The 16,380-nt window shown below is 40.9% G+C and overlaps 1 protein-coding gene across 5 annotated transcripts in view; it reads right to left on the bottom strand.

Moving 5' to 3' along the window:
* PTPRM (protein tyrosine phosphatase receptor type M) overlaps positions 1-16,380 on the bottom strand; it is a 671,212-nt gene that overhangs the window by 263,490 nt on the left and 391,342 nt on the right. For all 5 annotated transcript variants that reach the window (XM_055417180.2, XM_055417182.2, XM_055417181.2 and 2 more), the window contains 3 exons: positions 14,418-14,527; positions 7,021-7,222; positions 4,116-4,218 (listed from right to left, as the gene is read on the bottom strand). In XM_055417180.2, coding sequence (XP_055273155.1) covers positions 4,116-4,218; positions 7,021-7,222; positions 14,418-14,527 — 415 coding nt within the window. The remainder of the gene's footprint in view (positions 1-4,115; positions 4,219-7,020; positions 7,223-14,417; positions 14,528-16,380) is intronic.

The raw sequence follows: 16,380 nt of genomic DNA, 5'->3' as shown, positions 1-16,380 counted from the left end.
TATATATGGAATGAATACACAAGGTCCTACTCTGTAGCACAGGAAACTATATTCAATATCCTATGATAAACCATAGTGGAAAAGAATCTGAAAAAGTTATACATACATATGTCTAACAGTCACTTTGCTGTGCAGCAGAAATTAAGCACAACATCGTAAATCAACTATATTTCAACGACAACAACAAAAAAATTGGGGCTTTCTCCTTATTAGAAGAACAAAGTTGCTGCCGTGAATTAAAATTACATTCACACGGTTCAGCCTCAGTGTTAATGTCCTGGTTGCTGATGTGATTTCTGCCCTCCTTCCCTTTCTCCCTGCAGACTCACAACTGTAATAGATGTTTTCCCCGCTCAATAGTTTCTCCTGAATGAATGAATCAAAGAATGATTTGGTAATCTTTGAACATTTCACTGAAATGAATATCAAAATATTTAATTAGTTAACATATTCAAGCTCTGAGTTTTAATTAAGAAGACACAGAGCTCCAAAACATTTATGAACAAATTAAAGCAACAATGCCTAAAGAACAAAAATGAGAGTCATTTGAATTACAACAACGTGATTGAGTCTCAAGCTACAGCCCATTAGAAGGTATAAAACATCATTAATGAGGGTTACTGCACAGAGCAGATTATAATACAAACACATACATCACGGGAGTAAAATCACAGACAGAACTTTTGTCAGTGTGAGAAAAGCACAACACTTTGTGTACAACTCATTTATTTAGAGTTGCTCTTTTACTGCCAGATTATAAGGGTTTTCTCTATTGGGCTGTGTCTGCATGTAATAAACAGTGGAGAGGAGAAGAGAGAGAATGGAAGTGATTCTAAATGAGTAAAAGAAAATGAAGCTTTTCCTTGTCTTATTAAAGAAAAAAAAATTGAATCCATGAACAGACATTAAAATTCTGTCCTGGGTGCCTGTTTACCGGCCGGAATGATGGACTCTGTGTTCTTCCTGGCCATCTTGGGGTTTAAATAATTTTATGTGACAGAGCTGGTGTGTTGATCAATAAAAAGACAACAATCACTTACACTGAGAGTGTAGTGCAATTTCAAGAATCTGCATTAAGCAAGTTGAGTGTCTGCAGTGGAATCAATATACAACCACCTCACTTAGTGAAGTGCCTCAGTGAAGTATGACTAAATTTTCAACACCAATGAATATGCATTAAAGAAAAATCAAATCAATCGAAAGAATGGGTTCTTTGCAATCACACAATGACAGTACTTTTGAACACATAATACTGCGCAAAATCCAGGAACGCTAACAGATGTTCACTTCCATTTCCTCCTCTCGTATTTATCTTGCCATTTGGGAAAAGCTTTCTTGTATTGCAGTTTGATTACATGTGCATTTTGCAAATTTCCAGATGTGTTCAAATGTTTCAATCTACATTATGGCTTTATATTTTAGGTCCCTCTGATTCCCTAATCAGAGTTCTTATTTCTCTAAACATTAAATGAAATTGAAAATTTTCATATAACCCATTTAGATTGAGAGTATTATGGACAATTTTTTTTCCAAACTAGTCTTTCTAGATATATTGGGCTTCCATCTACTCAATAGATAATCAGTCCCATTATGCTGCACTATAATAGTGAATCCCTTGAAGAGAATATTCAATTTTCTGCAAAAAAATCTTTTTGACAGGTGAGTCTGAGATAATTTCCTTTCTCAAACTTGTGCCAATAAAATTTTCCCATTTAAGACAAGCATCCTTCCAGTAATGGTAACATCTGTAGTGGATTTCTTTATAATGATACGTAAGAGTTTGCCACAAGAATTGATCTCGATTCCAGAATTATAGATTTCCATGATGGATATAAATAGTAAATTTGTTCATCTCAAGTTGCTAACATTGTGAAAGCAGGCATAATAGAGGTAGAATGCAAGGTGATCCCCCGGCCAGTTCCAGGAATGGTTAGCCAGTAACAAGATGATGTTTCATAAACGCGAAACAGTGCTGAACTTAGAAAATCAGACTGTATGACAGCTGTGAAAGAGTATATGACAAGATAAACTGAAATCTTCTCAGAGTTAGAGCTGGGCCTGATGAAATGATGGGGCACCTGCATTTTGGACACCCTGATCAGCATCTGATTTGTATTTTTACAGACATAGAAATAAAAAGCCCGAGGGCGTCTCCAACTAACTAGTAAGGCTCCAGTGTCTCTAAAAACAAATGTGAAAATGTTAGTAGTTCAATCATGTCTGACTCTTTGTGACCCCATGGACTGTAGCCCCCCAGAGCCACAGGGAAGCCCAAGATGTAAAGGAAAAGAACAAAATCATGTCTTAGCAAAGTAGATGGTAGAAAACATGAATAGTCATTTGGGACACAATTGACAATTTTGAAAGACAAGAAAAGGAGTACTGGGGAGAGGACTGACATGGATTGCCCAAAGAAATGTTACTGGAAAACTTAAGACTTGGAAAGACCTACACAAAGATCCAGGTGACAATCCAGCTGAAAAGGTCAGAAGGAAAGAAGCAACAAGAACCGGAAAAGTGTGAAGGAGTTTCTGTAAGAATAGACCAGAATGTGGGAGAAATGGTTAGGATTTCAGCCTCCTTCAGTTTGGAGGCTCTGAAAGTAAATGACCTCCGCCCCCTCATGTCATCATGAGGCCTTTCGACACAGCCCTGACTCCTGTCCTCATGGCCTGTTATTGCTGAGTCTGGGCAGCTCTTAAATTGGTCAGAGAAAAACAATGTTCTCAAGGCCACGGCTGGAGCGTGAATTTTCCTTTAATAATAATTCAGCGTTCTGGAGTGAACGAAGTCTGACCTGCGGTTACAGGTACGCTTGGGTCTTGGACAGACAGCTAATGAGGGTGTGTCCGGGTCATTCAGTTTGTGCAACCCTTCAGTGCCACACATATCAACCCAAAGGGCCTGGGTAGCGTCAGTGGCATCGCTTTTCTTGCAGAAATAATTCTTACACCTGCAAGAGAGCTTTTACATCTTTCAGAGCATTCTCACTCACCGCACCTATGAATGGACATCCAAAATCCCTTACAGGGGCTACTACATTAAGAAAGCTGAGTAAATTAAAAATTGTCTCCTGCCATTTTGTAGGGTTTTCAAATAAAAATGTCTGTTTCTACCCTAATTTGATCTCCCTATCAACTAATGCTTGTCTGTTTTCCATCTTGAGCCTGTGAACTGAAGCTTATATATCTTATCAGGCAGAAGGAAGTTCAGCGACTCACTCTTTGATACTGTAGAGAAAACGTGATCAAAGACGGCCAGGTTTCAGAAGGTTAATGAAATAAAACTCTACAAAAGGCACAGGGAATGAACCCCACACAGCCTTATTTGTGAATGTAAATGTTTCCTTGGAGAATGCTATTCAAAGGAATAGATTATTTTGAAGGGAAGCGATTCTGATAGCACAAAATATCTGAATACTTCTGAAATGACTAGAAATTTCATTTGTATAAATTATTGAGCTTATGATGACAAGTTCATATTCAAGAGTTATTCAGGCATTCCTTTGCTTCTTCTTAAGATGAATACATTTATTTTATTCATTCACTGTAAAAGTTATAATTTGTAATTTCTTGGCTATATAAATCATCATGTGATGAGAAATGGGGTCTACATGGTGGTAATAAACCTGAATCTGTTCAAATAAAGACTTCACAATTGTCTTTCCAATCACCTGTTTCTTTAAAAAAGTATAGTTATATAGTACACATTCAATGGAGAAATTAGTAGGGTTACTAAAGATTAAAGATTTAAAACTCCATGTAAATGAAACAAATAGACAAAAATAACTCACAGTGTCTATTAAGGAATACAGTTCAGGACACTGATACCATCTGCCCATGGGTAACTAAAGCCACCTCTGAACAGACTGGGGTTTTTGCTCCTTAACTTCAAAGAACAACCACGTGCAGCAGAATCAAACTCCTTACACAACACTTAATCACTCACATCAAAGACCCTTCTTTCCCCTCAGTCCTTTCTTTTAATTAGAACTCATAAGGACATGGTTTTACATGCTGACTGAGGTCTGTGGCAAATCCCTAGAAGGCACATGGGAGAAGCGAACCCATCTGATTTGGGTTTTCACCTCAAACGACCCCTGCTCGGCTCCATACCTGACAGGTGCGCCTCGACTGTGTGCAGGCTTCAGCAGGACCGTCACTGTGTTGTCTGTCTGGTTCAAAGGCGTCTCCAGTTCGTAAGCTGGCATGGAGGGTGCTGGGGAAGATGCAGGAGATGGGAGACCCGTGATTTCTGGTTTGCCTTTTCTTCCTACTTTCATTTACAATGAGCACTAAGAACACAGTACACTTAGTCTGTTAATAAATTGCCATGAACAGCCTTTATGTATCTGCCCAACCCCTAACACAAGGGACAACTGTTACAACCAGCATGTGTTGACTTTGGTCTTGACTTTAACCTAGGAGGGGGCCTGAGGGGACTGAGGAGGTGTTAGTAATACTCTGTTTATTGATTTGGGTTCTCCCTTGATGGATGTAGCCATTAAACCCATACATTCATGCATGTCATTGTAAATATATTGCAAATTGTAAAATAAGTTTAATTTGTGTGTTTTTATGTACATATGTTTTTCTCAAAAAATTAAATGCAAATTCAAGAAATAATTGCTAAGATCATAAAACTGATCATCTCAGTTCTCCCACCTAAGGCAAGGTTTCTAGTGTCACAAAGGTTCATCTGGAGATTTGAAGAGGTCCTTAGGAGTCAGAGCGCCTTGCTGGACTTAATGACCACTTGTGGGCTCTTCTGGAAAGTATGACTGAGAGAAAGATACTGAGTTGAAGTAAGAAGGGCTTGGGTTTGACTTTCTGCTGCATTTTGTTTTGACCAGCATGAAAGCTCAGGGACCATTATTATCTCTGAAGCTTCAGGTTACTCATCTTTTAAAACAGGAGAAATTATCCTGTAAAGGTTATTATGGGAACTTAAAAGGATAAAAGAGAGTGGGGCAAATATAATTCTACAAATGTTCAGTCTCTTTGCAGCACAGATCTTATTTCCAAGGCCATTTCTGGGAATTCTTTGTTTTCTAGATTAAGTCTAATTATGACAAGATAACAGAGCTCTTGAATAATTTTGTGATCACTATGGACATGAGATATCATTTCATGAAGGCTATGATGCTGGGGGTATGGGCACATGGCCTTTTTAATACCCTCAGGTCTATGGACCTGATGCGAACATTAAAGATCATTTTTTGCAAATACAGTTTCTAAAACCTCTTACATATAAAAAGCTTTTATGTAAAAGACATGGATTACAGCTCAGGTCCATTTATTGGATTTTCTTAGGACTAAAATTAGCTCAAATTCTACTAAAAATGAACTCTAATTCATGACACAGAAATCACATTTTGTAAAGAGAGTAGTTCTCAGAGGTCCATGAAAGTAGAAAATGTGGGGGTCCATAAACTGTAAAAATTTTTTTTGAACTATAAAAATCAAATATTTACTGCTAATGAACCTTTCCAGCATAACTAAGATGTTAACTGGCTTTGCTTTGGGACAGAGCTGCAGAACTTGATGAGCTAAGAGTGGTCAGACTCACGCTAAGCAGAACTTTTATCTAACACAAATGGGAAAAATGAATCAGTTTCTAAAAGAGTAGCCTCTTAAAGATAATAACCTTGGAAATAGGATTTCCATGGGGAGAAGTTACCCCCAAAAGGGGGATGAGAAGCTATGTACATTGGCACACATGACCTCTTTGAATCTCCGTGATAAATTCATACACCAGATTGATGCCATCTTGATTTACATCCAGTGTAAATTCACTTGATCAAGGTTAGAGAAGAAGTACTTGGGAAAATAATAGCTAGGATTCAAATTTTCTGATGCCACGCCCAATGGTCTTTCTACTCACCCATCTGTACCACTTAATGTCATTTTCCCAACCTCCCAAGTAGTCTTCCTCTTTTACAATTCTCTACATTGCTTTTATGAGCTAAAACTTTCTATCAGCTGTCAAGTGCCTATTAAACTTCAAGTTAAATTTGTACTCATAAACTAACTATTACACAATGCAAAGTTATTCCTTAAGCTATACCTGCTTAAAATCAAAATTCCAAACCTCCCTCCTCTCTCAAAACCTAATAGAATGCTTACAGTACTTGAGTTTATCTTTCTCCCTTCAGTTCTAAAGGAAAACGTAAAACCTTTCACAAAACTAGAGATGAGGGGCAACAGGCATGAAAATCAGGCTATCACTTGGCTAACCTTGACTGATGAGAAGTACCTCCCTCACTCCCACCCTGCTCTTCTAACCCCCAACCAGTCACAGCCCAAACTCAAATGCTTCTGCACTTGAATCCAAAGGGGGAAAATGGAAGAGAAAAATGTTCCTGGAACTGTGCTTATGGCTGCTGCATTTCCCATACCAGATGGGAACTCCATTTCCTCTAGTCTGAAGCTCAAAGACATTTTCTGCACAGTCGCACGTGCCCAGAAATATTTTGCAAGTTACATCTTTTGTTGGGTGGCATGAAGAGTCTCTACAAGAAAAGAGCTGGCGAATATACGTGCCTGGCTCCCCTGCTCCCCACTGCCCGTAGTCACCTGTCTTTTCTGGTTGTGAAACCACTAATGGTGAAGGTCCAGGGAAGGCTGAGCCTTCAGGAAGGGGCTCCACGTAAAGCTGCCTTTCCGCTGAGCATTTCATCATGAGAGATCTCCTTATAGACATTTTCCCAACCTGGCTGCTCTGGGAACTTGGGACGGAGGAGGGCAGAGGGTCCTCAGAACAGGATCTTCTGCTCACATTGAAGTTCTCCAATATACACTCTTGAATCAGTGCGTACTTCCCGACCAGGATGACGATCTGAAGCTCCTGACTGGTAAATATTTGTAGCATTTCACTGAATTTCATGAGTCTGATTTTCATACATTCCCAAATACGAATTTATGTGTACGTTTGGGTGAGCTTTGCACACTTGACAACGGGAATGAGAAAGTACCCAAAGGGTACTTCTGATAAAAGACAAAGCTCATGAATGTATGGTACCTGATATTTTGGTGGTGAACTGATTTGTTGCCGGGGGTCCAAAGCCCTTAGCTGTGCTGGCTCGGATGGTGAAAGAGTATGTGGTTCCTGGATACAGTCCGAAAAACAGGAAGTGGGTTTCATTTCCCAGTTTTGAGACTCTTCCACTTTGATTGGATAGATCTATTTCTGGGTCAAAGGAACTGACTGCTTTGTAGGTGATCTGTAAGAGAATAAGAATGTGATCAAGTGGGCAGATGGACCAAGATGGCGTCTTTATCCAATAAACCCTCCTGATGCATGCACTGTCAGATGCTTGATGATAAGCTCTCCTGTTCCCTTGGACCCTTCGAATCCTGGACCCAGTGAACGGGCATAGGAACTCGGCCAAAACTGTTACGAGTTATTACTTTTATAGACAGAGGAACAGAAAGCCAGTAGATTAGAACATAAAGAATGAACTCAGGTTTAAGCTAATACCTTGAAGTTGTTTGCTTTCAAAATATCATGTTGGAAAACTACATTACAGATGGCTTAAAACAAAATAACAAAATAGACAACCAACTCAAACAGATAAGACCCGACAAAGGGACGGCCTCATCTCTCATCCAGGGGCCAGAGTCTGGATTTGCACTTAAGAGGGTTATTGTCTACTGGGAACAAGGGCAATTTTAAGCATTCTACTTCATATGTGGGCAAAGATATCTGCTCCAAAAATAAATCCTGGATGCTCGTCAGCAGCTCCTGATGTTATGACTGTGGTGTTTGTGATATGTCCCATTCATTTTTTTTTTTTTTAGAGCAGAGCTGTCCAATAGGACAGTCAGGATGGGAAGGTTCTATTCTGCAGTATTCAGAGTGGTGGCCCCTAACCACAAGTGGCCATGGAGCACAGGGAACATGGCTGGTGAGACTGACAAGCTGAACATTTTATTTCATTTTATTACTACTTGAAAAAAATCCTTTTAAAAAATGAAGTATAGTTGATGTAGACAACTTAGCAACTAAACAACAAGGTGGACATGCGCTCAGTCGTGTCTGACTCTGCAAGCCCATGGACTGTAGCCCACCAGGCTCCTCTGTCCATGGGATTTCCCAGGCAAGAATACTGGAGTGGGTTGCTATTTCCTTCTCCAGGGGATCTTCCTGACTCAAGGATCGAACCCACGTCTCCTGCATTGGCAGGTGGATTCTTTACCACTGAGCCATCCGGGAAGCCTACACTCTGTTTATCCCAAACTCCTAATTTATCCCTTCTTCCTCTTCCCTCTTGGGGAATCATAAGTTCATTTTCTATGTCTGTGAGTCATTTTATTTGAATTAACTAAAACTTAAAGTTAAAATGCCCAAATGACTAGGAGCTGCCATTTTGGACTCAGTGCATTTCTGGAAGTTTTCATGATGTTTATCACATAACAGTGTTCAAAGCACCCTGGATGAGTCTGGATTGTGTGAAAATAAATATAACATAGGTGTCTTTAAATTCTGCCCTTTCAAATGATGCTTGAAAGAATTTCACTCTAAGTAGTTCATCAACTCCTCAAGAACGTGCATTTTAGGGGTGATTACTAACTTCTCCTGGTTGTAATGACATAATTTTTAAATGCAGCATATTCAAAAGTTTTAAATTGCAAAACTGAGCACTTTTTTGCTTTCGAATAGGTTAAAGTTACTTATAATTTATGTGCATGAACACTAACACTGTTATTATACCAAGTGATAACTGGCATTCTTTCTTCTTATATTTATACCATGTCATTATAATTAAGGAGACCTCTCTGAGAGAATATTTAGATTGAATCAACTAAGCAATGGCAAGAAAATGTTTGCTGTATGTATTAATCACTGCCGTGCACGACACCATCAGAGTCTGGCAGCAGATCTGCTGTTAACCCTCTCGCTGGTTTCCTTCTCAAGGTTCCTCGGAGCCAGGAGTAAGAGTGAGTCCACTGGTGCTCCTGTCCAGTGACTTCAATGCCACCTCTGTGTACCTAGCTGCTTACATTGACTCCCACCCTGAGAGCCCCAGAGAAAGCAGATCTAAGCTGTCACAACATAACCATTCCCCCACTCCCCGCAAGTCCATTACTTCACTCATTCCCAACATCTCCAATGCATGTCTCTTGGGTGCCAAGCACGGTGCTCTGGGCTGGGGTCTCACATGGTGACTGGCTGGGGGAAGGGAGCGATCTGGTGGGTTAAGGAGAGATGCAACCCAGAAGTTATGACACAACATAATTGGAACATGCCGGCCTCCCTGGTGGCTCAGTGGTAAAGAATCCACCTGCAATGCAGGAGGTGAGGGTTTGATCCCTGGGTTGAGAAGATCCCCTGGAGTAGGAAATGACTACCACTCCAGTATTCTTGCCTGGAGAATCTCACGGACACAGGAATCTGGTGGGCTACAGTCCGTGGGGGTCACAAAGAGCCTGACATGACTTAATGACTGAACAACAAGAAGGGAATGATTTCAGAGACTCCTGGGAGTTCAAGACTGGAAACAAAGAGGTGTCCATCCCTGTCTTGAGCTGGAGCCCGCATTCAACATATTCATAAATCCTTCCCAAGCCCACCCTGAGGATCTCTGGGTCTGCTAAACCCTGGCAGTTGTGACCGTGTCCCCACCATCCATCCGGCAGTAACTTGTGGAGTGCTCTAAGAACTCTTTGTGGTCTGAAATCGGGATAAACACGACAAAAGAATTCGAACTTTCCATATAACTGTCTCTCTTTTTTCTGAAGTGATACCTTATTCTTTTTGATCCCACTGTGATAGGTAAATATTTGGCCCTCAGTGTGTGTTCTCCTGACAACTCCTGGGGAGAGCAGGTGTGAGCTCACAGACACGCTCACAGTGCAGCGAGGAGGATGTCAGCTCCGCTGGTGCCAACGGCAAAGCAAACAGCAAAGGCTTCATCAGAGCAGTTGCTGTTTTACCACGGCTGAGGGATTGGGCTCACCTCTCGCCATGACCTTGCAGGATCAGCTAGACTGGGTTTCTTAACGCTCTCTTGGTAACACCCCTCAGTAATTTATTTAAAAGCACAAGTGCTCTCTCCTGGACCCATAACAATGAACATATTTTTGTTGTCTAGTGGCTAAGTTGTGTCCAATTCTTTGCAACCCCATGGACTGTAACCGGCCAGGCTCCTCTGTCCATGGCCCAGTCAAGAATACTGGAGTGGGTTGCCATGCTCTCCTCCAGGGGATCTTCCTGACCCAGGGATCAACCTGTGTCTCCCACACTGGCAGGTGGATCCTTTATCAGTGAGCCACCACAATGCATGTATAAACTCCTCTTAAAAATAAGAGAACCCTCTCCCTCATCTAAGAAATCCCTAAAGAGCAACTCTATTGTTTCCAAGTGGACACAAAATGTCGGAAAGTGCATGGACTGCCCCCCCCCCCCAAAAAAAACTTCATCCAGAGCCCTGTGAGTCTGAATTCCAGGGATAAAAAGATTTCTTGGAAACAGAGTGAACTTGACTCTAGAACTCCACAGCCTTTGAGGAGCTGATGACGGTCAGTAAGCACCTCTCCTGAGTGGTACATCTGAAGGGCACCTGGCCAGCCTCAACTAGGTCCTTCAATGCATGTGCAAGCAATCAGAGGAAGCAACAATTCAATCTGATTCCAGGGGACACAAGAATCTAGGATACTTCAGGGAAAAGTACAAAATTTGACTGAAATGTAGGAAAGATTAGCAGAAGTGCCTTAGAAGGAGAACGAGGAGGAGATGTTAGGAGGAAAGAAGGTATCAGCAGAAGCAGGTGCGACGGATCAGAAGGTTCACGGGGAAAAGAAAATTCTATATCACCGCTCCTTCTATTCCAGTTGAAATCATGGCAGAAGCAGTAATGAATATCAACCGGGATGGTACCACAGGAGGCCTGGAACACTAATGCCAAACAGGCCCCTCAATTCTCCTTCTCTCCACCCTTTGATCTGTTGCATTGGGCTTCCCTGGTGGCTTGGACAGTAAAGAATCTGCCTGCATTGCGGGAGTCCTGAGTTCAATCCCTGGGTTGGGAAGATCCCGTGGAGAAGGAAATGGCAACCCACTCCAGTATTCTTGCCTGGAGAATCCCAGGGACAGAGGCTGCAGTCCATGCGGCCACAGAGTCGGAAATGACTGAGCAACTAACACCTTCTTCCTTTGAGGGGACACTGACTCACTGAGCCCAGCTCTCCAGCCTGGGGCTTTTGAGGGATTTTCAGTGCTCCGTCTGTCTACGTCCCCAGTCAGCTGACGAGTCCAGACTGTTCTTTACTACGTGCCTGACAGTCTTGCACGCACTGCTGCATGGAAGCAACACGCGGTCCTCATTTCATTCTTTTCTATACTTAGTCGCCGACAGGACTGCTTACTTCTAATAGAGGAGGGAGGGATCTTATATGGTCTGTCCTCTTCCAACATCTGACACATACTAAGTGGTTTCTTTTTTTTTTTTAACACTTGTTGATGTGTTACTCTGATGACTAATAGCCTGGGGTTTACTCACTAAGCAATCAAGAGCCATATAAAGTTAGTGGGGACAATGAAAATACTGGGACATGTATTCCTGTGCATTGGGGAAAAGTGAAAGTCGCTCAGTCATGTCTGACTCTTTGCGACCCCATGAACTGTATAGTCCATGGAATTTTCCACGCCAGAATACTGGAGTGGGTAGCCTTTCCCTTCTCCAGGGGATCTTCCCAACCCAGGGATCGAACCCACGTTTCCTGTACTGCAGGCAGATTCTTTACCAGCTGAGTCACAAGGGAAGCCCAAGAATACTGGGGTGGGTAGCCTATCCCTTTCTCCAGGAATCTTCCCAACCCAGGAATCAAACCGGGGTCTCCTGCATTGCAGGCAGATTGCAAACTGAGCCTATCAGGGAAGCCCTTATTAACTGATAAACTTCCTTAACCAGTCTCGATATGCGGTGTTTGCATTTGATGCTCAGTTGCTCAGTCGTGTCCAACTCTTTGCAACCCCATGGCCTAGAGCCTGCCAGGCTCCTCTGTCCATGGAATTTCCCAGGTAATAATACTGGAGTGGATAGCCATGCTCTCCTCCAAGGGATCTTTCTGACCCAGGGATCAACCTGCATCTCTTGTGTCTTATGAATTGCTAGCGGATTATTTACCAACTGTGCCACCTGGGAAGCCCTCTTCTTACCTGTATTTGAGTTTTACGACCTGATTTATGACACAGTGGGCTTCCCTTGTGGCTCAGCTGGTAAAGAATCTACCTGCAGTGCAGGAGACCTGGGTTCGATCCCTGGGTTGGGAAGATCCCCTGAAGAAGGGAAAGGCTACTCACTCCAGTGTTCTGGCCTGGAGAATCCCATGGACTGTGTAGTCCACGGGGTCGCAAAGAGTCGGACGCGACTGAGCGCCTTTCACTTCACTTCGTGACACATTCACACAGCCCTTTTGTAGCAGCATTTAGATCAGTGTCAACTGGGGCATCCTTGCTGCTGAAGTCAGAGGGATTAATGGGTTCTGCTTCTGAATTATGATTCCTATTGTTTTTACATAAAAGCTACTTCTTATACAAAGATTATGCTCCATGGGATCAGGAAAAAAGAATCTTGTCTTTATTTTCTGTCTGCCTAGATATCAACATGTGGCTTTCAGGACAAGTGGACTGATTTCTTGGAACTTAACACTGATTTCAAAGGTTGTGTATTTTTTAGTAAAATATTTTGTTATCCTAAGGTAAGAATCTAGAAGGCAGAACTAAAAAATGGTCATGGGGCCAAAAGCATTAACCAAAAGATTCTGATCACTGAATTAAAAAAGAACCTGTTTGACTTGATTGTAAAAAACAACTCTACAGAGGCAGAGGCATGAATTTTCATAACACTCGATTCTTTTTCCATGAAGCAGCCGAGGAAAGTGTCAATCATTCCACACGAAAATCAACTTTTTTCCTTTCCTCTTACTTTGTTTAGCTTTCAATGAACAACAGTTTTTTTTTTTTTTTGCATTTCAATACCAATTTTCCAAAGGTACAAGGAAGCATAGCTGTGAGGCTAGTTGGGTCAGGGAGACAGGTCACCAGTGATGACTGTCTGACAGCAAATCTTTCCCAGCTTTGTCAGTAGCTCTGAAAGGTATTCAGGTAAAGGTCCTGTGGGAAGAAAGGCTGCAAATTTCAGAAACCTAACAACATATAATTTTGTTGAATTTGCATTCATATAAGTGCTAGCTTGAAAAAAATGCACCTGCTTGTTTCTATGACAATAGGCAGAGTGAAATCACGCTCATACAGATGTGATGATGACTGCCACCCCACTAGGGCTGTTATTTTTCCCCTGAACAAGTCATCAGGTTCTGCTCTGCTCTCTATCAATAGACAAAAAGACAAAACTACGTCAAAAAATTCTATAGGTGTTCTGCGAATGCTAAGAAACCAAGAGACATTATTCTGTTGCTAACCCAAGACAATGTCTAGTGACTCTGCTAATTGGATCATCAGGGTTCTTCTATAATTCAGGAGTAAAGGAGTTTAGAGCTGGTAAGGACAGGATGCTGTGGTTGCCTCCTAAATAATGTATATACTGAGCATGGCTGCTAAGTCGCTTCAGTCATGTCTTACTCTTTGCGACCCTATTGACTGTAGCCTGCCAGGTTCCTCTGTCCATGGGATTTCTCCAGGCAAGAATACTGGAGTGGGCTGCCATTTCCTCCTTTAGGGGAATCTTCCTGACCCAGTGATCAAACCCGCATCTCTTAAATCTCCTGCAGTGGCAGTCAGTTCTTCACAACTAGTGTCACTTGGGAAGCCCAAACTAATATGTACTACAGAACACATTGTTTCTAATAAAGGTGATTTTTAGGGAGGGGAGGAGGAAGAGGGTGAGATATATGGAGGAATAACATGGAAACTTACATTACCCTATGTAAAATGGATACCCAATGGGAATTTGCTATATGACTCAGGGAACTCAAACAGGGATCCTGTGACAATCTAGAAGGGTGGGATAGGGAGGGAGGTTTGGGAAGAGTAGACATGGGTGTACCTATGGATGATTATACATTTTATATATTATGTATATATCTGTTGATGTTTGACAGAAAACCACAAAATTCTGTAAAGCAATTATCCTTCAATTAAAAAAATAAAGTGGCAAAAAAAAGCAAAAAAAAAAAATAAAGGTGATTTTTAAACTATGTCATGTTGTGGCTTCACATACAATAACAAGTAATCTGGACCCATCTAAATCATTGTGAGTATACATCCTGAAATTATACGTAAGTTGAAAACTCATCTTTAATTCTTTTTGCTTCTATTCCATAGCCATTATAATTAGTGAAAGCATTCAACTTCTTAAAAGGCATGATGCCACTATGTATTTTTAACTACTAGATAGGTGAGCAATCATACAAGTTATACTAAAAAATTAAATTACTAACAAGGGTATATCTTACCTCATATAGAGTGATAACACCATAGGTTTGAATTGGTTCTCGCCATTGAAGAAATATCTTCTCTTCAAAGGTACTTCCTTGGATGGATTCAGTAAGAACAGCACCTGGAACTAGAAGTGAGGGAAATTGATACATATTTCAGTAAATTATAAAAAAAAGAAAGAAAAGTTTTTCTAGACTTGATAGGTTTTTAACTCTCTATTGAGTCAAAAGATTTTAATAGATATATTTCACTTTCTTGCAAAAACCTGGAATTTAAAGCCATCTTGGCTATACTGTCTTTATAAAGAAAAGAATTTCATCATGTTTTTCTCTAAAAAGTTTGAATCAGACAATTCCAGTCTTGTAAATAAACTTTTTTTATTTTGTAAATAAACTTTTTTTTATTGTTCAGAAATAAAGAAGGATGTGGAGTGATGCAAATTCCCTCACATTAACTCATGAGACTGTAAACTGGTGCAGCCACTTTGGAAGATGGTTAAACATAGATAAATTACCGTATGACTCAGCAACTTTACTCCTAGGTATATATCCAAGAGAACTGAAAAGACTGGTCACTCGAAGGTTTGTACACAAATATTAAGCGGGGCACTATTCATAATAACCGAAGAGTAGAAACAACCCAAGTCAGCTCATGATTTGATAAACGCATCTCAGTAACGTTTAAAAGACGGGGCTAGAGAAATGTTTTGTTAGCTGGTGGAGGGTATGAGGAGCCCTTAAGAGTTGCTGAGATTGAGCCAACTGGAAAGACTGACCAGCATTTCAAGAGGACACAAAGGTCATACGTATCTGTTTAGTTGATGGGCTACCTATAGGCAGAGGGAGGATATTGACAGCTACTCTAAATAGAACTAAGTGGGGTGTAGCAGAAACAATACCACTGATTCAGATTGGGAGGCCTGGGCTCTGATTTAAGACTTTCCAGTGATTAAACAGTGAAATCTGGGCAATGCACTGACCCTTCTTAGGTCTCAGATGTCTCATTTCTAAAATGAGGAAGTTGGAATAAGATGATCCCTAATTTCAAAACTCTAAATATGTATGTGTACATATATATATATATGAAAATAGTTAATAGTTGTTTCAGATTGAAGGAATTGATGTGAAACTACAGTGAAGCAAAGAAGCAAGATATTTAAGGAGTGATGATACTGGTGAGTGCCAAGAAAATTTGGATTCTGGGCTCTGAGACTAAAATGCTCATCACAGTCAGAAGCTGGACTATGATAGGCCAAACAGAGAAAGCTCAACTCATTCTCTTCTCCTTGACCTTGACAGTGTTTATTTTGACGTCATCAGGTTCCTAAAAGTATCAAGATGATTATGATGTGTATGGTTCTACTGCTTTGTGATAATCTTCTGGCCTCAAAATGTGTATTAATCTATGTGGGGCTTCTCTGGTGGCTCAGACAGTAAAGAATCCACCTGCAATGCAGCAGACCTGGGTTCGATGCCTGGGTTGGGAAGTTCCCCTGGAGAATGGAATAGTTATACACTCCAGTTTTCTTACCTGGAGAATCCCACAGACAGAGAAGCCTGGCTGGCTACAGTCCATGGGGTCACAAAGAGTCGGACATGACTGAGCAACTAACACTTCGACTTTTCATTAATCTATGTACAGGTGCAAGGAGGGCAAAAACTTAGAAACAAATCTTTGGTTTAATTCAATTAGTATAAATGGGAGTAAAATTTAAAAAAGAGATTGTCAAAATGATATTGAACGGAGGGTATCTTAAAAGGATAAACTTAATAAAATGTACTGGAGGCCTCGTAACCATGCAACTGTTAACAACAGGAAAACCTAAATGGGATTCATATAATTGCTTTTAGTTCAAGAATAGGTCAAGTGATTAAAATAAAATACCAGAAAGGTTAGTTAAATTAAGAAGATTGCACTTCACGGGAACTTAGGTCTGGCACCGGTTTTTAGAAGTTGTAGAAATTCATGATTTGGAGTATA

Source organism: Moschus berezovskii, chromosome 28 (genome assembly GCF_049115385.1).
Source record: "Moschus berezovskii isolate FMDL1 chromosome 28, NW_MosBer_1.0, whole genome shotgun sequence".
Taxonomy (NCBI): Eukaryota; Metazoa; Chordata; class Mammalia; order Artiodactyla; family Moschidae; genus Moschus; species Moschus berezovskii.
Note: the sequence above shows the minus strand (reverse complement) of the source record. Positions and strands in the feature narration are given on the sequence as shown.